A 23185-nucleotide genomic window follows, 5' to 3' on the forward strand; every position below is an offset into this window, starting at 1 on the left:
AAATTACAGGCTTCTTCATAAAGGCCTTTCTTCTTATCTTAGAAATGTTCTTGTTTTGTTTTATTTTGATGTAGACAACTTGTAAGTGCTTTATCAAAAAAAGGTATGTGAGACGTCCAAGTTAAAGAATGTTGACTGTCATTTCCACAAGTATATTGGAGCAGATGAGTCATCCTTTGAACAGACACTGAGGAGATTGACTTAGTATCTAGCTATTCTTTTATAGCAACTTGTGAAAATATTTTTAGTCTTCAGTGGTTGCCACTAAGGTTTTTATTTACAGGGAAGCTGACAAGATAAACCAAGCTTTTTCAGAACAGTTCCATGTGTGGACACTGTATTCTGCAATTAAAGTTATTATTTCCAGAATAATTAATGAATTTTGGTGTAAGTAATCTAGAAGATATATAAATCCATTGTAATACATTCTATGATAGCTATTCTGGGCAAACAAGGCTACAGAAATGTGAAGAAGTTTCTAAAAGTACATTTTAATGTTATTATTTAAAACTGAAGCTAATGTAGGACCTTTAAGAGTAGAGATATGTGAACTACATGACTGAGCAGAAAATCAGATATGACATGTTAAATTTGCATTGGAAATTTATGCATTTTTAGTTACTATTGTTCTAGAGACAATTATATGCATGAAGTGATTATTGGAGAAAAATCTTTCTTTCATCAAGTAAGCAGAAACGGACTGCATTATATAAGGTGTGTGAGAGAAGTTCTTTTTTTTTTTTTCTTTTTTGATGTACAGTATCAGAATTACCTATGATATTAAATGAAAAAAATCTGTCTCAAATATTGACTGGAACATGGGCTACATCTTGGTTTCATATTGGCAAAACAATGGAAACGAGGAGATAGTTTCAGCCTGAGCCCAACCAGACAGCTGCACATGAAAAGAACCTGTCATGACGTTGGCAGAAATTATTAAGAACTTTGTTGGCTTCTCACTCCAACCTAGTACTGAGCTGGCAGTAAAATTAAAATGCATTCTTGCTGAGAGTGGCTATCTTTCCTCAGGGATGAGGAGCACAGGTGATGGAATGCATGAAGACTGTGTTGCTGCCTGGCCATCTGCACTCTACGGCAGACTAACGTATTTTCATCTCGTAAACTGTTTCTGCTGACCCTGTCCACAAACAATGCATCTGCTGAGAACTACTAGTAATGAATCAGTAAGTCTTAATGCCCACTCTCATGGCAGACAGGGAGGACTTGTATTGAAAATTATCATTAATTTATAATAACAATAAGGAACCCTAGAGGGGGTTAAGATGTTAAAACACAATAAATCATTACAAAAATTGTCAATGTAAGCTTAATGTTTCCAGTAGAAGTCCATGTTTATAGCCACAGAAAGCTAGCCTGACATCTGCCTGTTTTTAACCATGAGTAGCTGAGAGTAAATATCTATTCTAAAATACAGATGTCTGCTGAGCACAGTGGAGTTATATATATGACAGGGGGTTTAGCTGTTAATATTGGACAAGGAATTAAGAATAATTAAAAATTATGCTCACTAATATCAATTTAGCAACTGTTGAAGTTACTGAAGTTGAACTGTTGAATTTATTAGCAGATTGGCATGATTTGGTGTATTTGTATCAGTTCATATTCCGTTACTTATTGCAAGGATCTCACTATTGTTATTATAGTATTTCTGTCTCATTAGGTTCTGATAACCTACCTCACATAAAACTTGCCTTCCAGCACTTTCACAATACTGCAAAATCTAACTCATCCAAAGGGAAGAAATGCTGAAAAGGTTTTTATTTTTTAAAAATCACCCCTTTATTTTATTATGTCTAAAAATATTACTTGGCCAGTGTTAGGCAATATTTTTTGGAGCAATGTAGGAAGTTTCATACCTGTTCCTTTGAAGAAAGGAGAATTCTGCATAAATGATGTGGTTGTTTTATGGCAGCTCCTCAGCCATAACAGCTTTTATAACTGTTGGAAGAATTTAAATGCAATTAGTCCTTTATGTGTCCACTTGTCATCTCAGAGTAAAAGAAAGTGATCTTTTTAGAAGCTTTAAAAAAAATACTCCAGTGATCCAGCTCTGGAAACTTTTACATATCTGACAAAAATCTACTGATTTTAACAAACATGTTGGCTGATTTTCAAACTAATGAGGTCTGAGGGAGTATTCTTCAATTTTAAGCATTTCCACTAAAATATTTGCAAAAATGCACAATGAATTCAATTTCACACAATTTCATTTTTGAAAGGAAATATTTAGATACTTTCTCATGACAAAAAAAGGATATATTTCTGTTGATAGTTTGTGGGGGTTGTTCCTTTTTGGTTTGATTGATTCTATTTTATTCCTACAAAGATGATGAAATTGGTCAATTAGGATTATTGTACAGTAATTCACAACTGATGAACAGTAAATCAAGATCTTTCTTTTAAAAATCAGAATGCTGACTTGGAAACTTCAGTCATCCCTTGTACGCTATGAAGTAAACTGATTACGTCTATGGGATGGAAAGAAAAGGAGAGGATAAGATATAGCAGTGCATTTTTTTTCCTAGCAGTTTCTGCCTAAGATTTATAGATAGATTTTTAAATATCTTTGAGGATCATGTCTGCTCTCTGTAAACTTCCCTGAATAACTGTAGCTAAACTTGCACATACTGCAAGTGCAATGTGTTTTGCACAGGTGCTGTGGTATATATTGAAATGCTGAGATCTTATTTTTCTATAGTGTCCTGTCTCTTGGTTGCTTACTACTGGTTAAAACAAAGATAAGTGAACTAACTGATTTCCTGTATACTACAGCAAATTTAAAAAGCACTGAAAAGACAATTTGACTGATACACTTTATTTAACTAACCCAAGATGATGAAGGTAAACTGAGATGATGAATGAGAAACAATACTAACTGTAAGCGGCCATGTCTACTAGACTGGTAGGAACAGCTCTTCTTATCTGTTAAAATTGGTGGATCTGGCAAAACAAAAATGGAAACAAAGGCTCCCAAAAGCCCTACACCAACAACCTGTCAGTGCTCCCTGGAGCAGCCTTGATAGTTTCTGACCTTGCACTAGAACTCATTCCACAAAGAGGTGGTTTGTGCTCAGCGCTGGTGTCAGTGCAGGCGCTCTGCTTACTGTGCTTCAAAGGTGAAATCCTACTTGTACTGAAGAAAATTGGTTTTGTCATGAATCCTACCAGTTAAATAAAATACCCACAGTTTCCTTTATTGGAATGTTAAATATCTTTCAGATCCCATGCTCAAATGAATGCATTATACAACATAGGCACTCAGTATTTTCTTTCAGCCCAGTATTATTTTAATGTAACAGAAAGTCTAATAATTAAAGTGAAAAATTCTGCATTCTTCAAAGTATTAAAGGAGGGAAAACAAATACTGTTACTGGCTTAGATAAGGTGATTGCCTTAGACTAGGAACCTGATTAATAATATTATTTATGAAAAAGATTTTGATATAATTGAATTGAAATGAGAGCATTTTGCTAGTATGTCCAAAATTATATATGGTCTGAAGACAATATTTAAATGTCCTAAGGAGATAAACATCTTAATAGTCTGTAAGCAATAGAGCTCACTCTGTAAAACTTGACCTCAAATAATAATAGAAAAGTAGCATGCAACCTAGTTCTTCATGTTCATATCCTGCTGATATATGTGGGTATTGTCTATATACTCTAGTTCAGTACTTGGCACTGTAAGGGCTTTGAGACCATGACTGTAAATTTACTGAGAGAATTGTCAGTACCCGGAAGGGGGCAAAATCAGGTCCAAAATACTTTGTGTTATTATAAAAAAGGGGAAAAAAAATCCACTAGTATTTGCTTCCAAAACCTTTCAAGATGTATTTGTCACATTAAAATGTTGTAACATATAAGTAAAACAAATAAAGCTACTCATCCTGACACTATTTTAGTTCCAGAAAAACACCTACTAGATCTCTCAAGGTTAAGAAAACAATAAAACAAAAAAGTGCCCATTCAGTCTTAATTTTTACTTTTGTGTTTTGCATTTGTTGTCATTAGCAGCAACAACAAAAGTTCTCTTAATTTGAAATTGGCTATAAAGAAGGACAAAAACATAGAAAACAAAGCAGAAAATACCATCTGATTATCGTGATTGCATCTTGCACTTGGGTGCACTGTCTCTAAACTCTGACTCATCTGCCACCAGCAGGCTTTAAGGTGATAATCACCCACACAGAGCCATTTGCACATCATGTCTATCCTACCCTGTATATAATTATACCCTTTATAACAAACTGTTTAGCATAATTAGTGGAGTTATGTTTTACAGGAATAAAGACAGAAGCTAGAATTTAGAAGATTAAACTTTTTGAAGGCGTGTATGTGCAGATTAGTAATTTGGTATTTGGTCACAATAATGAACGTTTTGATGCACTGGTCTATGAAAAACTGTACAACCATTATTTTAGCAAGTAAAATAATGTAGTTTTCAGAATATTTATATACTGTATGTAAGCATTGCTTCAAATTATGAAATGGTTTTGGGACTCATTAATTGCTAACACTTTCACCAGTATTTTTCCAGACATGGCTGAAAAATGCTGAAAGGGCCAGCAATGGAATCAAGAATGCTGGAAATGACCAGAGACCCTATTATTCAACTGACAGACAACAGCAGGTAAAAATGACCTTGGTGGGAAAGCTCTGATTTTGTTATTTTTCTTCTAGATGATCAGAAAGGATGTTTACTTAATGACCACTCCTTTTTTTGTGTTCAACTTATTGATGAGCTGCTTTAATACCAGATTCTTTGAGGTAAAAAAGGAATAGGGAATGATACATATATGTGCACACAGGTAAATAAATTTCATTTGTCCTTGCTTGCTTTCATTGCAGTCTTCAAAGTGTTAAATGAACATGGCTTGCAGTGGCATCTTCTTTTTATGCTGGCAGTTTAGTCTTCATAACCCCCCACCTCAACCCCATCCTCCTTATACTAGGAAAAGCTAGAAGCACACAAAAGCCAATGATCCTCTGCTAGTGTCTGCTGCCAGGCAAAATCAAACCCAAACTCCATCTCCCAAAGAGTAAGTTCCTGTCCCTAGACAGGATAAAACTCTGCTGATCTGAACATAAATATTGTATTAGCATAGACAAACGAAGAAATCATGCAGAATCTATTAAAGCAGCCACAACTAATTAATCTTGTTTGGTTTTATGTGTTAATTGTACTTCTGTTAAATTCTCTTAGATTCTCCCATAAATTCTCTTAAATTTATGGGATCTATCCTTGTTTAACAATAATTCAGCTAATTCTATTTTATAGGAAAGATGTTCAGAACATTGTGCAAGTACAACTGCTTTCTCCCTGAGCTATTTAAGAAAAAAAAAAACCAACACATGAAAAAACAGAGTATCAGTATTTACTTGTGCTCATGAAGAGGTGCTCATGCTTCATCCTTTCCAGGTAGGCAAAGAACTTGTTTGAATTCTACCACATATTATTCCAAGACATTCACAGCAGATTAAAAATAAAGCATAGACTTGCAGAAACTCTTGTATTTCCTACAAAATGTTAAACAGAGTTTTCTCTTTTGTAATAGGTAAACTGTACTTATCACCCCTGTTAAAAATATAAAGAGGTCAACAATGCATCCTTTCAGGTCACCATTGTTTAAAAGTTATTTGAGTTTCCCTATTAAGTTTTCAAAGGCCAACATCTGCTGATGCTCAGAATGGTAGATGTGGTGACAAAGGCTGCATGGAGTGTGAAGTGAAAACACAACCATATAGTGCATGCAACACAGTACTAAGAAACCACAGCACAAGCAAACTCCAAAGAGCTATTTTCCCATTCATGCCATTTCTGTTGTAAATAGCAGGAATATTCCTGAGAACAGTGACATTAACTTCTCTTTCATTTAGTTGATTGCTATGGTTATAAAATACATGTATAAACACAAGGTCTGGAAAACAGCATATCGCTATGCATTTGCAGTCATGCAAATGCCAAAGGTGACACTAGGGCAGGAACAATGCATTATGGAGACTGAAGGCTTTCATTTGCACGTTATTGTCATTGATGCTGCTTCACCATTTGAAGCTGCAAAACAGGTGCCAAGGCATTCTCCTGTTAACACCGCTTTATTTGCAAGTGGGCTAGTTTTGATGGCACTTAACTTGCTGTCAAGAGCTCAACAAATCAGCACCATTCATGAGCTTAAGTAAACAGAGCTGATTTATAAATTGACAGACCTGACCCTGCATCATAAGTTTTACCCAAACTATTAGAAGCTTTTCAGCTGGATATCGGGTATGGCAAATTGCATTTTACTACTGTGATGCTTTATCATTTTGATCACACAAGCTGTATCAAAAGCCTCTGTGAAGCCGAGGCTGTGGGGAATATTCTTCCAGTCAGCCACAGCAGGATCCCATTTCTGCCTGCCTGCTTTACTTGTAATCAGGTAACGTGTCCTGACGGTGTGTCCTGCTCAGCTCATAGCTGAGCTACCCTGTGCTTAGTCCCTTCAAGTGTTTTATTTAATCAATCACCATTTCATTGATGTAATAGTTCTTCACACAACTATGCTATAGTTTAAGTGTAATATTTTTGCTCTTTAATTCCATACGGGAAAGCAGGTTTTTGTCAAGGAAGGTAATTCTGCTTATTTTGTGGAATAAAGCCCAGTTCAGAGGCTGCTGGAGTTAGTGCAAAGATTCTAGCTGATACACTGCATTTGCTAACCTACTTCATACAAATGAAAATTCTTCCATTTATAAATTCTTTTGCTTGCTCCTCGAATTTACACACACTTATACTTGCATGAAAATTAATGGTCCTATTCTTCTCTGCTATTAGAAAGCACTTTTTTTTTTTTTTTTTAAACATGCTTTTTTGGGAAAAGGTGTAATATGACTACATGTTAATGCAATAGAGGAAGGCCAATACACAGCCCCCCACACTATAGAGCACATTTTCAGAGAAACATTATAAACAACAGAAAGGGATTTTGGGAAATTAGATCCAAGAAGCTGAATGACAATGCCAAACAATACTGGTTTAATTACTTACTACCAATACTGGAAATACTCGGTATACCTGGAGAGAAAGAAAACACAAAAAACTGTAGTTAGCTGCTTGGTGTAGTTGGCTGAGCTATTGTATCTTACATTCTGAAAACAATTTTCTCCCAATTTTCAGAATATTATATCAATACACACAGCTAAACCCAAGCAACTGCCAGTATGTACCCAGCTCTTTATAAAGCCAGTGTCTTTAGATTTTTCAGTACGAGGCAGCAGGGACCACTAAAATGTATTGACAGATGGGTATTTCTGGGACCTCCACCAGCCCTCTGAACTTCATGAATTTGTTCAGAACAGTTTTGTATTTCAACTAACCAGCCATTAGGTTTAATGCTCTAGATAAAAATATCAGTCATGCATGTATTATGCAGATCTAGGAGAATAATTTAACCAAGGGATAGATACATTGCTAACGGCTTTGGCCAGCTGCTCAAATCAGTTGATAGTTTCTGTTGCATTAACTTCATATAGCCATTTTTTCCTCTTTTACCTGATGGTTATCTGAATTAAGCTATGGAAAAGAAAGGTAATTGAGCGAAACAATCTAATGCATTAAGTTGGTCGTATTGACTAAGCCTCTCATTGATTTTTTCTTTTTTTCTTTTTTCCTGTTTTCGTTTCAATTCCTAAGCTGAGTTAATGAAAGGAAACCATTCTAGAGGCAAGTGAGATTTACCAGAAGAGTTGGGGCTGCTGAGGAGTAAAACTCCTCTGCTGGATCAGCAATGCAGAATCTCATGTTGCACGAAGCAGCCTCAAAATATAGCTTGTTGTCAGGTCTGTCCTGAAAGGTGTGTAGCACAAAATTATGGACATAAAATCTTTCCTGAAATGTCATTTTCTTTAGATTAAATGATACTGCTGATGGCACTATTGCTAGTCTCTTGGGTTAAAGTCACAAGCTGCAGATCGGTATTTAAATCCCAGCTATTTGCATCCCCTTAGTTAAGGACAGTTTGCCTCTTCTAAGTTTTATAGACTTTTCATGGCATCCATTTTACTGCAGAAATCTGTCTGTTTCTCCATTAAACATCTGCTATACTTCTTTCAGCATCTATCTTGATGTTGTGTCTTGTTCTGAGATGCTATAGACCTCATTCTGCAAGTAAGCAAGCTGGAGCAAAGGGATGTCTTGGAGATAAGTGGTATTCACAATGCTGAAGTAGTTGCATTTGCAGAATGGCAACCATAACCAGTTCTCTTGTGTTTCCCTGCATTAGTCCTGGGGCACATGTCAGAACTGCAGCTTGCTGGTTTCATATCCCATGGAACCTGTGGTGTGGCAGAGCAGTAGGCACTGCACTGGAGACAGCACCTGCTGCTAGCTGAGCCCCACATTCGTGTTGCTTGCTGTCCTGATTTGAACCAGGATGAAGCCAATTTTCCTTTTACTGATGTTTTTTTCCGTCAGTAAGCTCTCTTTTAACTAGAAGAAAGTGTTCCAGCTAGTGGACTGGTAACACTGGAATGTTTTTGTTATTGCTGGGACTCCAAGGTTATGTCTTTGCCCTGCTGGCTCAGACACTATGGGGAGATGTATGACCCCCCCATAGGAGGCTGAGTTAGACAGACAGCAAAATTGGCCAGAGATATTCCATTCCATAGATCTGCATAAGCTCAGAGGAAGGTCAGAGATCACAGAAGACAACTTCCTTCCTGCTGCTTCTTCCCTTCTCTTCCATCCATGGCCAGTGTCCAGGGAGGACTCCGTCCATCCATCACCACCGACCCCCAGGCTCAAGCTCTCCTGACCCTCATCACTCTGTGCTCTCTCTTTGGCAGCTTCGGGACTTTTCGGGCTATTCACAGCTAAGGAGTTGCTGGGGGTGGGGGGAGGCAATAGGGGTTTGCACATTCCTGAACACGTTTGTATGTAATTGTACATATTTTCTTTTATCATTAGTATTTAATTAAAGCAGTGTAGTTTAGTTTTCCATCCAGAGAGTCTCTCATTCTCTCTCTCCTTCCCTACCTGGGTAGGAAGGGAGGGGATCAAAAGCATTGTTGCTGATTTAACTGCCCACCCTGAGGCAACCTGTGACACTTGCAAACTTAGTTACTTCTATTTCTGCTGAGATTAACACGTATTCCAAAATTTTAAAATAATGAGGTATTAAAAGCTAAATAAAAAGATCATAATAATAAGAGAACAATGCTGTTATAGCTCTAGAAACAGCAAAAAGTGCAGTTTTCAGTTAGGATAATGTAAAAGAACTTCTATTCCTTCATCTTAAATGTCAAAAAGGCAATCAAATTTCAAATAATTTTCCCTGAAGTTTCAATAGCAGCTTGTTAACATTTTTGCAAGTCACTGTAGCTATTTAAATTAGCAGGATTTGTTTTCCTTTATACACTGATGGAAACTGCACAAATATTAGATAAAATAGAGATCCTGTGTTCTCACACTCACACTTCCACTGTGAAATGGTATTTGTAATTTCTCTGGCTATACTCCCCCACCTCAAACCTCTTTCTCTCCTACACACATATACAAATATCCTTTCCTTTCTCCTGCACAGATTGTAGCAAAGGGAGAGGTTTTCCTGCAAGTCTCCTCTCCTCATTTTACTGTATTTAAAAATTTTCAGTGAAGTTCATAGTGATAAATGCTTCCTGGGTAGAGAAAAATGAAAACAAGACACCTGCTAGCCTGAAAGCCTCTGTATTAACCTTGTAAAGATGTCTTTGGGTTCTGTTTGGAAAGCTCTTTTTCAATTTCCATACTGAGTTTCTGGGTTGGTATGATCTCTTAACCAGCTTGATTTCTGTAATCCCAGGTATCCTTGTGTGTGGTTACTGACCTTGAGAGTGCATTACTTTATGCTCTTTCTGTCAAGAGAGGGAGAAGGGTACATCTAAGTTTGTCTGGAAAAGAGCTGGTTATGTAGGGTCATGGAGCAGGATCTAACATTTATGAAAACCAGTGTTTTTGAGAGATCTGCAGTTACATATTGAGGTTAGCTCTTGAATTCAGCTGAGCTGTATTTGGTGCAAGTCCTTAGGTAACGGGGCAAAGGAGGTGTGATTCTGTCGATGTGGAGGCCTGCAGGGGCCCCACTGCATGGGGACTCCTGTGCCACCACCACTGGGGACACCAGCAGGCTCTGGGCAGTCACACCACTGCTGTCATCTTTTGCACGGAAACCGCTACGGCACGTGCTGTGGATCACTTCCAGTCAGCCTTCTCTTGAAAGCTGTGAGCACTCTGCAGCCTTGAAATGATGTGAGCAGGTTATAGAGAGAGATGAAGAATCAGGCCCATTACCTCCCTTGATGCACAACTCTATTCAGCCAGACATAATGAGTAAATGTCGTGGCTCAAACCAGGACAGTAAAAAACCCCAAGTGACTGCATTTATGTATATTCTGTTCTTAAACCAAAACAGTATTCAGCCTGAATTATCTTCCAGTTGAAATCACTGGGATGATAATAGTTTCAGAGTCAGGAAACAGCAAGTAAAGCATGCAAAGAAAGTTCAGGGGTAGCTACTGCCCTTGAAATGGCAAACATTGCAGAAGAAAGTCTCTGATACCATTTATTATTTCTGACTTCACTTGAGGGTAGTGGTTTGGTATATTATGTGTTCACTGTAAGTGCATCTAAATATACATGTGTTACTTGGTGTTTTCTTTGCATATGATCTGCATCTGCCCTGTAATTTCTCATTTCCTCTTTTTTTTCCAGAAATATGTTGTTTTAGCTATTAGGTAACATGGAGCTGACTATTGAGATTGAGAAAAAAAGCAAATCAGATGCTAGGAGAGAAAGCAAGTTTTTTTTATTTCTGCTATAGTTTGCACTGGTGTGAAATCTGTGACAAAGGAACAGCATCAAGCTTTTGGTGAGAAGGGCCGTGCTGCTGCTTCCAGTCTCAGGATGGGCCATACCCTGCAGTCCTTCTTATCACCTCCATCATCAATTCCTCTGTGTGCTACCCACCAGCAGCACAATTAATGCAACCAGATTACATCTCTTCCTGGGCACGGAGTATGTGTGGGATGAAGGAATTACTGTGTCAATTCAGTCTTGGCTACCATCTTTCCCATGTGATTCTTCTCTCATGATCATGCCTGACCAATTTGGTGGCCATCTATGACAAGGCTACAGAGATGGTGGATGGTGGCAGACCAACTGACGTCATCTACCTGGATTTGTGTAAGGTATTTGACACTGTCCCACATGACATCCTGGTCTCCAAACTGACAAGTCATGGATTTAACAGATGGACCACTTGGTGGATGAGGGTCCAGAGAAGTGCCATGAAGATGATCAAAGGGCTGGAGCACATCTCCTATGAAGACAGGCTGAAGGAGTCGGGCTGTTCAGCCTGGAGAAGAGAAGGCTCAGGGAGACCTTACAGCAGCCTTCCAGTACCTGAAGGGGGCCTAAAGGAAAGCTGGGGAAGGGCTTTTCACCAGAGAGGGCAGTAATAGGACAAGGGTTAATGGTTTTAAACTGAAAGAGGGGAGATTTAGGTTAGACATCAGGAAGAAATCCTTCACCATGAGGGTATTAAGGTGCTGGAATAGGTTGCCCAGGGAGATTGTGGAAGTCCCCTCCCTGGAGGTGTTAGGGCCAGGCTGGATGAGGCCTTGAGTAGCCTGGTCTAGTGGGAGATGTCCCTGCTTATAGCAGAGAGGTTGGAACCTGATGATCTTTAAGGTGCCTCCCAACCTTAACCATTCTATGATTCTATTCTATTCTTTGCCTCTTCTCCATTGCAAGTTGAATGTGCACCTGCTGTATGACAGGGAGCCAGGGACAGGCTCTTGCTGCTATCAAAACACTACATATCACTCACATTCAGGGAAAACGTGTCACCAAGAGCTCTGTGAATTATCCAGGTGAGGTGAATGCAGCCCAGGAGACTGAGAATTAAAACTGCCTCCTATGAAGCCACGGCAGAATACAATAGTAAATAACACAGTACAAGTTTGGAGTCACATTAATTGCTGATCAAAGCTCTGTAAGTGCTTTTCTGACAAAAGAAATGTCCTCCTAATTGCACTCTACACTGCACATTTTAATTCCTGAACAAGAACAAAATACAGAGCGGTATTCCATGGCAAAGAGTCAGAGCTGGGCTGTTAATGCCACATCTGATCTTTTGCTAGAATATCTGTGCTGCAGCATGACAGCACTCCCTGCAGTGAGTCTTTTTTGCTTTGCATCTCCTCCACGGAGGCATGATTGCAATATCAGACCTTCAGCATCAATTTTGGAAGGTCTGAATTCTCTAGTTATTGAAGCCCTGAGAAGCTGGAGGAACCTAACATCTTGTAATCCCTCAAAGGGAGTGATTGCTATGATCATAGGAGTAAACTTGTCCTGTCTTGCCAAACCTGTATTGAGCCAAAGAACTACACACAGTAAAAGACACAATTCTTATGAAATTTTGTGCTTTTCCTTGGAAGAGTCCTACAATTCCTGCTGCTGTTAATTTTGCAGTTGTTTGCTCTATAAAAAATGAATATTTTTCAATTCCCAGAAAAAGAATGGCTAAGATGAAGTTTATCCTCCATCCCTGCTCTCCCAAGCAATATCACCACAAATAATTGGGACAGGTAACATATTCAGTTATTATTTATTGGATAGTACATTTTAAAATTTGGAACTTTTCTCATGATTGACTCCAAACCAGTTTGGAAAACTGTCTAGCAAAGTCCTACTGAGATCACAGGATTTTTCCAAGTAATCAGAACTAATAGAATATTAGATATTGGAAGCTTCTAAAAGCCCGAAACCCAGACCATTTCTAGAATTTTGAGCATTTATAGACACTTTGCCTTTTCATACTGCTGCTTAAGGACTAGAACCCTCTTTCATTGCTCCTCTTCATTGTATACAGCAAAACAGAGCTTGAAACCAGTGATGGATGGAAGCAATTCATTTCCCAGCAACAGATGCCACCATAAACAGCACAAACAACCAACTCAGCAGGGTCACGCAACAGCACAGCCTGCTGAAAAATGATGTTTTGTTGGCCGTTGCACTGGATACCTAGTTGGAGGGAAGTTAGTTAATAATTTGCAGGTTTTCTTGACACTTCCGTCTTCCTGAGTGCTCTTGATATTCTACAATTCTGTTCCCACCACCAAATTTCCCAGTCTGACACAACTTTTGTGTGACATCTCCTTGTGGCTTTACATCTTCTGTAAGCTTCATGAGCCAAAATTAATACATAATATAAAGCGGGAGCCATAAGAAGCTTTGTTGTTTAGTAACGTATTATTGCATTCCTATCTTCCTTTTTCTTGATAAACATGTTATCAGAATCACCAAAGAGCAACATTTTGCCTCTTGAGCAGGAGTGTCCCATTCCTTCAAACTGACATCATGAGGGTTTACCTCCTCTACCTCAGGGATGAAACTAGACACTGGAAAGTTCCTTCCAGTTGTTTGGGAGAATGTGGCCCTTGGAAAATTGGACACTATCTACTTTATGGGTCTGCTTTGACAGGAAAAGCAGGAGGCGTGATCTTTCAGTTGCAAGGTTACATGCTACTTAGATTCCTTTAAAACTGCCATCTCACAATTTCTTGGCCAATTTTGTTTACCCCTGTCCTTCAAGATGGCTCTGAGTCAGCAGTGGGGAAAACTACAAAGACAAATGAGGTTAATCAGTGCAATACTTCAAGTGCCATATTTTTTTTTGCCAGAAACTGTTTCTGTGGCAGCTGTGTGGCAGTGATGCCTCATAAGTCATTTCCCATTCAGGGAGGATTAAAGCTGTGCTGTTGAGACAAAGGCTTTGCTATCAGAGGGGGACCCACTGCAGGAGAAATTCAGTAAACTGAAAGTGAGTATCTGCCTCACTGTTCAGTGAAAAGAACCACCAGTGTTCCCTGTGTTCTGCTCAATCCTTTGTTTCACGTTGAACTGTGAATTAGGAAAGTCATGTAACAGCTGGGAGGCAGTTTTCACCCAGTGTCAAGCACCGTTGGTTCAAGTTATTGGTTATGAAGGGATTGACAAAAAATGAGCAGTCTTTGACGGATGGGAGCCCAGCACAGTCGTACACAGCTCTGCCTGATGGAGCAAAGAACATAAGTGCCAAAGATGATCTAAACAACAGGAGGAAGAAAAGGGCTAATGCTGTCAGACACACAACTGCTGAGGAAAAAAGCTAGCTTGTAATACCAAGTACAGAAAAATTCAATAAGTTCACTTTGAGTGTCAAAATATATTGCAGAACAAACTATCTACAGAATGTGGCAGCACAAGAGAATAAATAGAATCACAAAATAGTCAATAAGATAGAGTGAAAATATAAAATAAACGCTATGCAGGAGACAAGTGTGGAAATATTGTTAGTGCCAATGAACAAGGTGCTCAGTGTCTTTCACAAGCAGTGCATGGAAAAAACACTTTGCATTGTCCTGAAAAACTCGTGTTGACCTAAAATGAGAAGGACAGAGAAAACAGCTTTATATCCAGGTTTAGGCTACAACTGCAGAATAATCTACAATGTTCCTGTATTGCATGAGCCGTGGTTTGAAAAGGTAGAATACAGTAAAAAAAAAATAAATTAAAAAAATAAGCAGAAGCAGAACTGGAAAAAACAGAAGTTCTAGTTGGGAAAAATCTGGAAATGGCTATTACGGTTCCTGTTAAATCTAAGCAAACTTCCCAAATTTAGAAAATCTCAAGAAAAAGGATCTCTTTATTTTGTTAAAAAGAACCAACCCCTAGTGTATTTCATTTATACAACTGTTTTTAGCTATATCTTCTGTAAGCACACTCATAAAATACCCTTCAGATGCATTTAAAGTTTAAAATATTTTGGTCTTAGAAGGAAAAGATAAGACATTGAAAAACTGGAGGAAGGAGTAGCAAAGGGACACTATTACTGGATTATACCAAGAGTCCTCAGGGAATTAAAGTAATATATCAAGGGAAGTATGGGGTCAAACAATATAAGTTGATTCTATCAATGTGTTCCAGCAACTGTTTATGGAATTAACACCTGAGAAAGAAGAGCATAATGCCAGGGCTAGAATAGAGACCACACGATGGAGATGGTGGCATAAACACAACAGGGTAAGCAAAATTACTTTGGCTGTGCAAAGAGTTTAGACAGTAATGCAAAATTTAATGTGCTCCAACACATGCAGCATTACATCAGGAAGTGACAAATGAAGCTTTTATGTACCATAAATTACTGCTGCTTGTAGCAAGTAATCAAAGAACCCACAAGAAGAGAAGCTGTTTTGAGTAGTACATAGGACCTGATTCAAAAAGTAGTTATCAGAGAACCACCTCTTAACTGAAAGTCAACATACTTATTGAGAAGGAAAAGGATAACAAAAATCCACTGCAGTAATATTAACTTCCAGAGAGTGAGCAGATAAAAAAATGAGGAAGTTAGTTAAAAGAAAAATAAGCAGCTAAAATAATTTAATGCAAACAGCTTGGAAGCAGACTAAAATGTATGAGAGACTCAACACAACCCATCTTTTTTAAAAAATAAACTATAAAAATCTACTATCTTATAAACAAAAAAACCCCTTTCAACACATGAAGATGATTTTGGAAAGACATCCTTCAAAAATATGTCATCTCAATGGAGAAAGGTGGGGAAAAAAAGCATATAATCTCTCAAGTTAAATATAAAGTACAGTACTTTAAGAATCAAATTGCTACAGACATAGAACTAAATAATTATTTTTTTTGTTAAAATAACCACACTAGAAGAAGGAGGCCTCCCAGTGAGCTGATTGGGTAGGCAGGTAATCAAGGTATAAAAGTACTGAATAATAAATTAATTGTTTTCACTGGTGTTCACAGCAAAGATTAGAGAGATTCTCACAATCTGAAGAAGTTTCTCAATGTCTGTAATCACCTGAAGGTGCTTTAGAAGATGTAAATAATATCGAAGACTAAGAATTGCCGTAAGGTTATGTTCAACCAAAAAGTGTTTTAAAGGAACTCAAATATGACATTTCTGAACTACTGTAACATATAACCTGTCACTTATGTCAGCCTTGATGCCAATAGAAACGTTGTAACTGTGGCACAGACTATAAAAGGACTCAAGGGCTGATCCCTGTAATAAGAAAATATAAAGCAGACATATTTTTGTGCCACTGTAAAAGATTCATATTGCTCTCATGTCTAGAATATCAAGTGTAGTTTTAGCCTCACCAAATAAGAAAATGTCACCATAGAACTAGAGGGTAGCAAGAAAGCACAGATGACCAGAGATGTGGTATGGTTTTATATATGATAAGATTAAAGTGATCAGGATTCATCATTTAGTAGAAAATAGGTTGGAGAGGGTTTTTCAAGACTCTATAATCATAAATGGTACATGGATGTAAACAGGGATGCATTACTCTGTTTTTTCCTGTCTAAGGAGGTACAGGCAGAACCATATAAAAACATTTATAGCAAACAAAAGGAAATACCTTTCACTCACTGTGCCATTAAAATGTGAAATGTATTGCTGTAAGATGTCACCAAGATCAAGCTTATGGCAGCTGGGTCTCTCCACTCAGCAGCTAGCAACCAGTGTGGGTATGATGGAGGGTCCAGCTCAGAAAGCCAGTTTATTGCTGGCAATGGGGAAGGCAAAGAAGAAATCCTTCATACTTCCTGTTTCTCATTAATTCCTCCTGCTGATTACTGCTGAAGTCAGGATTTGAGGGTAAGTGGAGCAGCTGTCAGCCCAAACAAGGTTTTCGTTATGCTATCATAATAACAATAAACAGAAAAGACTGACTTGCAAAACATTTTGATTTTTGATGAAACTGTGTATTCAATAATGTTGAACATTGTTTTAACAAGCTTCAGGCATCCTTTTGGTGGGCTCTAATTCCATTGTTCATTCTGTGCTCAACTGATCGGCAACTGATGATGTAGCTGACACAGCAAGCTGCATTCAGAAAGATCTCTGTTTTCACATTCAGATGGATCTTGTCCCTAGTTTAAATGATTGCTGAGGTAGCAGCTACATTTTACATATAAACATGTATATATATGCATACCTATGCATGCGTGTGTGTGTAGGTATATAAAATATATAAATAAAACCAATCTGGTATATATCACTAATTTTTCCAAACATAGTTTTAAAGTATTTATTCTGTGAGCCACACTCACTTTCTATGCCATATGTAAAAAAGAATACTCTTACAAAATGTTTTTCCCCTGCCTTTTGGAAGTTCATTTTTTTTTTCAGCTCAGTAAGAATTTTATCATAATTTCATGCCCTCACACTTCACGGTTTGTTACTTGGTCTAATACTCTCACATTTAACTTGATAAGGTCCTGCTTCCTATGATACTAATTTTTGAGTTTTGATTCTTTACAGCTGCTGCTTTGAAGTCTTAGATAACATTCTGAGCATTGCACACTGCTCCTGGTTTTAAACTTTTCATTTGACTGCAGTACATAGCTCTGTTTCTCTCAAAGAGCTTTTCAGTAAATGGTTATATTCTAATATTCTAAGACGAATGCCTTGCTTTTAATCAGGGCAAAGCTGTAGACTCTTTTCTTAAAAGAAGCTAGTAACTCTGTCAAAAGATTTGGTGATTTATCCTCATCTTCAATCCTTTCTTCAAAGGAATTTAAATCTATTAAGTTTGTTCAGGAGGATTCTGAATCATTATGTATTTTATACACGAAAGGAAGAATTGATGCTCATACTTGTTTTCATGCCCTTTCTTTCAGCACCATGATCTTTTTCACCCAGTCCCGCTGAGGTCCAGGAAATGCAGCTGGTCAATAACTTCCTTTGAATAATATGAAAATGTGCTGGAACAGTGTGTATGAGTGGTCTTGAATGGCTATCAGCTGGAAACAAGCAGACAAAAAACTCTGGGTTTGCCCTCGATCTCCCCCTTCAGCACCTTCCATGATCTAAAAGAGTGCATGTGAATCTGGACTGCAGGTCAACATCAGGTAAAAACTTCCTTTACCAACCTTTAGATGTTTAGTTTTTAATTGGAAGAATTTTCTCTGAGATTTAAAAACTTTATATGGGCAAAAAACGAGCAAAGGCCTCATCTCCCACATTGACCTGAGGTTTTTTTGAATCTCGAGGCAATTAGGATGGAGAGCTGAGGGTGCCATGGCTGGAGCAGTATTGCAGATGTTCCTCCTGAGTTTCTCTCCTCTGTGCGTGCTTTTTAGGTGAAGAGTCATAATTTTTTCATTACTTAGCCTTTTCTGTGCAGTGTCCAAGGATTTGTCTGTGGACCCAAACATGCAGTTCTTGTGCAAGTTATTTACAACCATGTAAGAGCACAGATTATGTATGCTTACAATTAACACAAATTGACACTTTTCCAAATTATATGCACTGGGTCATAAAGAAATTACAAACTTTTGCCAGCATTAATCTTCCTTCAGAATCAAGATACAGGACAGAATTCTAATAACGAAATATCCTTATTATACAGAACAACTTACAGATATTGGCAGTGCCCTTAGGTATAGGCAGATAAGAACCAGGGCTCCATGGTCGGCCCTGGTAATTCTTCTTGCATTTTCCACAGTCTGGGCCAGTTGTGTTATGCTCACATTCACAAAGGAGTCTTTTGTTTTCTTCTTTACAGCCAGTAGCATGAAGGTTGCACTTACACCTATTTTTAAAAGGAAAAAAAAACAAAAACACAGTGGGATATTATTTAGAGGTGATTTTCAGTTCAGATTAAATCTTAGTTAAGCATGTCCTATGGTACCCACTCTGTTTCTGCACTGTGCCTGTATTAGTATTTTAATATGCTTCACAAGACATCACTCAAATAGCATGTTGTAATATCTTCAGCTTGCACAGGCCTAAAATCACCAAGATTCCAAAAGGCTGAATCTTTTCTTGTTTCCACTAATGCAACTCCACTGGGATCAACTAAATTATTCATAATTTTCACTACAGATGGGTCTATAATCTTGGAAAAATTCAGGAGTTACTACTCCCAGGAACAAAACAAGTCCTCTGCTTATGTCCTTTGAGAATCTGGCCCAAATTAAGATCCAAATTAGGCCTGGGGGGGTTTGTGAAAAGAGATTTCAATTAAATATCCTCTGCAGTTGCCACACTTGGGTAGAAGTGAAGCTCACAGACCAAAACCAATGGTGTTTTGCCATTCTTGTTCAGCAAGTACTCTCTTACTCAGAAAGAATTTTTTTTTTTTTTTGCCTGCTTTAATTTGATATGGTTGCAGTGGCTGAAGGTCAGAGGAAATATTTTGGTAGGTACATTTAGTTTTGCTTAAGAAAGAAACCCTCATCAAATGTTGTGACAAATCATTAGATAAACTAGATTTTGCATCTGATCTTTGAAAAGCTGTGTTTTCCTTAAATTTCCCTCCTTCCCTGTAATTAGGCTGCTAACAGAATGGGAAAGTAGTTCAAGAAACAGTAAGGTATTGTTCACCTCTTTCTGTGCCTTTCCAATAGATGTCAAAACCCTGTTCTGTTTGAGGGTGGAGAGAAAACTACCCCCAAAGACCCTGTTTGTTTTCCTAATGACTGTACATCTAGTGATTTAAAGGGTTCTCATGTGGGTATTTGTCACCTGTTCCATACAGTGACCAATAATTAGAGCAAAACAATACATGGAATGGCCAAGTGCAAATTACCAGCTGTCAAAGTGACATCCATTTGGGAGGAATATGACCTGAAGCAACTGGCCACATACATATATATCACCGGGGTAAAACCAAGCTTGCAGTTGTCAGAAGTAGCTGCTGGAGAAAATCCACAAGAATTTGTAACAGAGCAGATAGCAGAGCATTCTGCTCAATGCTAGAAATGAGGCAGATGAAACTGCTGTTATTTGAGCAATGGTCACTGTAAAGAAAAATGGGAGCAGCACCTTTTAAATTGAAATTACAAGAATGTATTGAATATGCTAAACAAAAAGAAGTGGAAAAAGAAAAGGAAAAAAAAAAGGAATTTTAAAATATAATATCCAAAATATTGATGCTTAACGACTATATTGATTGTAAAGTAAATTGTCAATGACTAGCCACTGCAGAATGGAAGATGCCTGTCTGGGTGTCAGTAGATGAGATATGCTTATTCATGGAGAGAGACTGAAAATTTTGGTAAATAGCAATGCTATTAAAAAACCTGATGGGTGGGTTTTACTGTCCACAGGAATATGAAAATGGAAGACTCTCAAATAGGAGAAATATACAATAATGATAGTACCAAAAAACAGAGAGTCAGAGGAAAAAGATGCAGGGGAGACTGTGCAGTCACTTTGATAAATGAGAGAGGAACCAATTTGCTTTCTTTCAGGTGGAGATTTCTGTTTTAGTGGAGAAACTCGTCAGTGTAAGGGGCAGCAAACTAATCTAGGCAGGAAGAAAAAAACAGATGATTCTAAGGACAAGATGTAGCTTCTTGGGTTCTGAGAGGATGCTGCAGACTGGTGGGTGAACTGAGGTGAGAGGAAATAAATGTATGTACATCTTCTAATTGGTTTAAATGTGCACACCTCTTTTAATAAGGACCTGAAAGTAAAAAACAGTTGTGCCAAAACCACCTTGTGCAAAGTCTGTTTGCACTCAGATGCTATACTTGTATACTCCTGAAGAGATGGACTGACCTTCCTCAATTTTGCTTGCATGGTTAAAAGTCTTGGGTACACTCTGGCCTTCTCCATCTCCCTCTGCTTCTATCTGGTCCTGTCCTATGCCTCCTCATATACATACAAACCACATATTTGTATTTGTAGTTTTATACATGCATACACAAACAATTCCCATAAATTCTCATGCACATTGATTTCCTTTTATTTCCCACATTTCCTAACTCCACTGCAATCACCTCTTTATAAGTTGCCTCCTCCTTGTCCTTATTTCCCAAGCAAGGGAGCATGGACAGCACAGAATAGCTCTGCTGCCCATTCTGGTGTCCAATTTTTTTAATTTCAGAGGAAGTTCTTCTCAGCCCAGTGTGGTGGCATCAGGCCATGGTAGCTGTTCCACGGTCCATGCAGTACAGCAATGGGCAAGGTTTCTGCAGAATTAATCTTCTGTGATTTTAGCCACCAAGCTCCCACAGACAAAGGACAACTACAGATTTTGGAGGTCTATATTTCTACCCAATACAGGCAGTTTTTCACAAAACCAGAAAAACAAATTTTCTTGTGGAAGTACTTGGAGATTTTCTGTCAAATTTTAAAGCTATTGTCTGAGACTTAAAACAATCAGCTCTCACACAGGCATTCAGAACAAACATGCACAGAACAGGTAATGTAGAAAGAAATCTCAGCCATTTCCTAAAGCATTTCCTAAGCAATTCCTAAACTGCTACATGGGTCTTCCTGCCCTAAACCAGCAGAATAATCACAGATTCATTCAGTTAATACCTCTCTGAACATTAACTTATTTGGATGTTTTATAAGCATTTTGAAAATCTTTCCCTGCAGAAGGCTGCATCCTGCCTTAAAAGAAAATTCCAAATAATATCATGTTCAAGAGGAGAGCAACCTTTCTACTCCTCTCAATTAAATAAAAACCCCAGAAAAACAACCCTCCAAAAAAACCCCCCAACAAACTAAAACTGAACAGCAACAGGGAGAGAGGTGTAGCCTTCTAGGAGTATGATTTAAAGTGAATGCAACAAAACCAATTTATCGCTGAAAAAAATAAAAGACTGATCTAAAACCTCTGTGGGCAGAGAATAGATTGTCAAAACCTAAAAACCTAAAACAACTGAGCAGAAAAAAGAGCTGATAATGCTGAATAATCCTAAAAATCCTCAGTTACCTGCAAACTTAGCTGTGTATAATTTCCAAGGATAAGAAAGTAAGGAACAAAAGTGACCATTGTGGTTTTCTACAAGATTAGCTAAAGATCAAAGACCAAGGTAAATAAATAGATTTCTATTAAAAATGTTAAATGTAGAGTTAATGAGAGCTAGGTAAAAGTGGGCACAAAAAGAAATGTTTTTAAAAACCCCACTAACTAAACCACAAAATGTCAGCAAATGTGTGGCAAAAAGCTACCTTTGCCTTCTTAGTGTATAGACAACCTAAAAGTTTGGTTTATGATCATTAGTGTTAGACAAATATAAGCAAATCCTTAGATTATTGAAAATTGAAGAGATTAAGCTGGAATTCTTGTTGGTGTCAGTAACTACACATAAGGAATAAGAGAGCAGAAGGATAAGCAGAAAAAAAGACAATCAGAGGATTGAACCACAGAGGCTCTGACTCTTCTCTCACTCGTACCAATTTTATGCAGAGGTCACTTCACAGATCTCAGAGAGATTGATCATGATTTCCTCAGCAAATCAAGGATGTAGCTGAATACTGATTGTGTATAAAATGCAGGCAGTGTTTCAGCAGGCAAGTGAAAGAGAACAAAAAGCATCTGTGGAAAGCAAACTGAAAATAAGTTGGAGGGTACTGTGTCTGGGGAAAAACCAGACAATACTAAATCCTGTACTGTATGTGGAGAGACTTTTTTACTGAAAGAGAAGAACCATATTTTGTATACTTCTGCTTGTTTAAGGAAGGCTACACTAGGAATTGGGCAATCTGTCCCAGGGACCTCATCAAAGTGTATGTATGGACAATCTCAGAGACTCCAGCAAAGAAGAGAAATGCCAGCTGTGCTTGAGGGGCAGACTTCTCTGGATGAATGAAAGAGGTAAATGTACAAAGCAGGGCTGAAAGATGACTAAAGTATAATAAAAAGCTACTTTTATTTGCAGGATAAACAGTAATGCAAATTGAAACATTTAAAGTTACAGAGATAAGACTATTCAGGTACCACCCAGACCGACCATGAGAGAATCACTCCTGCGATGAGATGTACTGGATAACAAAGAGCTGGACCTCAGGCACTTGAGGCAACCGTGAATCAGCAGAGCACCACTGATCTGGTAGCTGACTCGGGTTCCTATCAGATCACTCTCAAGATGTGGACATCAGATCCCTATGGAAGACTGCCCCAGTTCAGAGTCCTTCACGTTTCTTGTCTCTTTTTTAAGGACGAGTACCTTTCTTTTCTGCTCCAGAGGTAAGGAAATATTTTGTTACCTTATGTGAATATCCATTATGATAAACTATTACTGAAAATCCTAGGTACCATTTGTAAGTTCTTTAAACACTTGCTTTGAAGGGCTATTCTTAGCTGCTACTGCTTTAAATCTGAGATAGTAC

At 38.0% G+C, this 23185-nt stretch overlaps 1 protein-coding gene and 1 long non-coding RNA gene across 6 annotated transcripts in view; one reads left to right on the forward strand and one right to left on the reverse strand.

Annotated features, from left to right (window-relative positions):
• Window positions 1-23185, reverse strand: part of NTNG1 (netrin G1) — a 150129-nt gene that overhangs the window by 39763 nt on the left and 87181 nt on the right. For all 5 annotated transcript variants that reach the window (XM_051624598.1, XM_051624596.1, XM_051624595.1 and 2 more), the window contains exons 3-4: window positions 18475-18647; window positions 7048-7074 (exon numbers count right to left, since the gene is read on the reverse strand). In XM_051624598.1, the coding sequence (XP_051480558.1) occupies window positions 7048-7074; window positions 18475-18647 (200 nt within the window). The remainder of the gene's footprint in view (window positions 1-7047; window positions 7075-18474; window positions 18648-23185) is intronic.
• On the forward strand, window positions 1039-22660 carry LOC127386904 (uncharacterized). The gene is made up of 6 exons (XR_007890005.1): window positions 1039-1184; window positions 4547-4650; window positions 5299-5439; window positions 17734-17964; window positions 20311-20457; window positions 22537-22660. It is a non-coding gene; the product is annotated as an uncharacterized LOC127386904 (long non-coding RNA).

The sequence above is a fragment of the Apus apus genome, chromosome 7 (genome assembly GCF_020740795.1).
Source record: "Apus apus isolate bApuApu2 chromosome 7, bApuApu2.pri.cur, whole genome shotgun sequence".
Taxonomy (NCBI): domain Eukaryota; kingdom Metazoa; phylum Chordata; class Aves; order Apodiformes; family Apodidae; genus Apus; species Apus apus.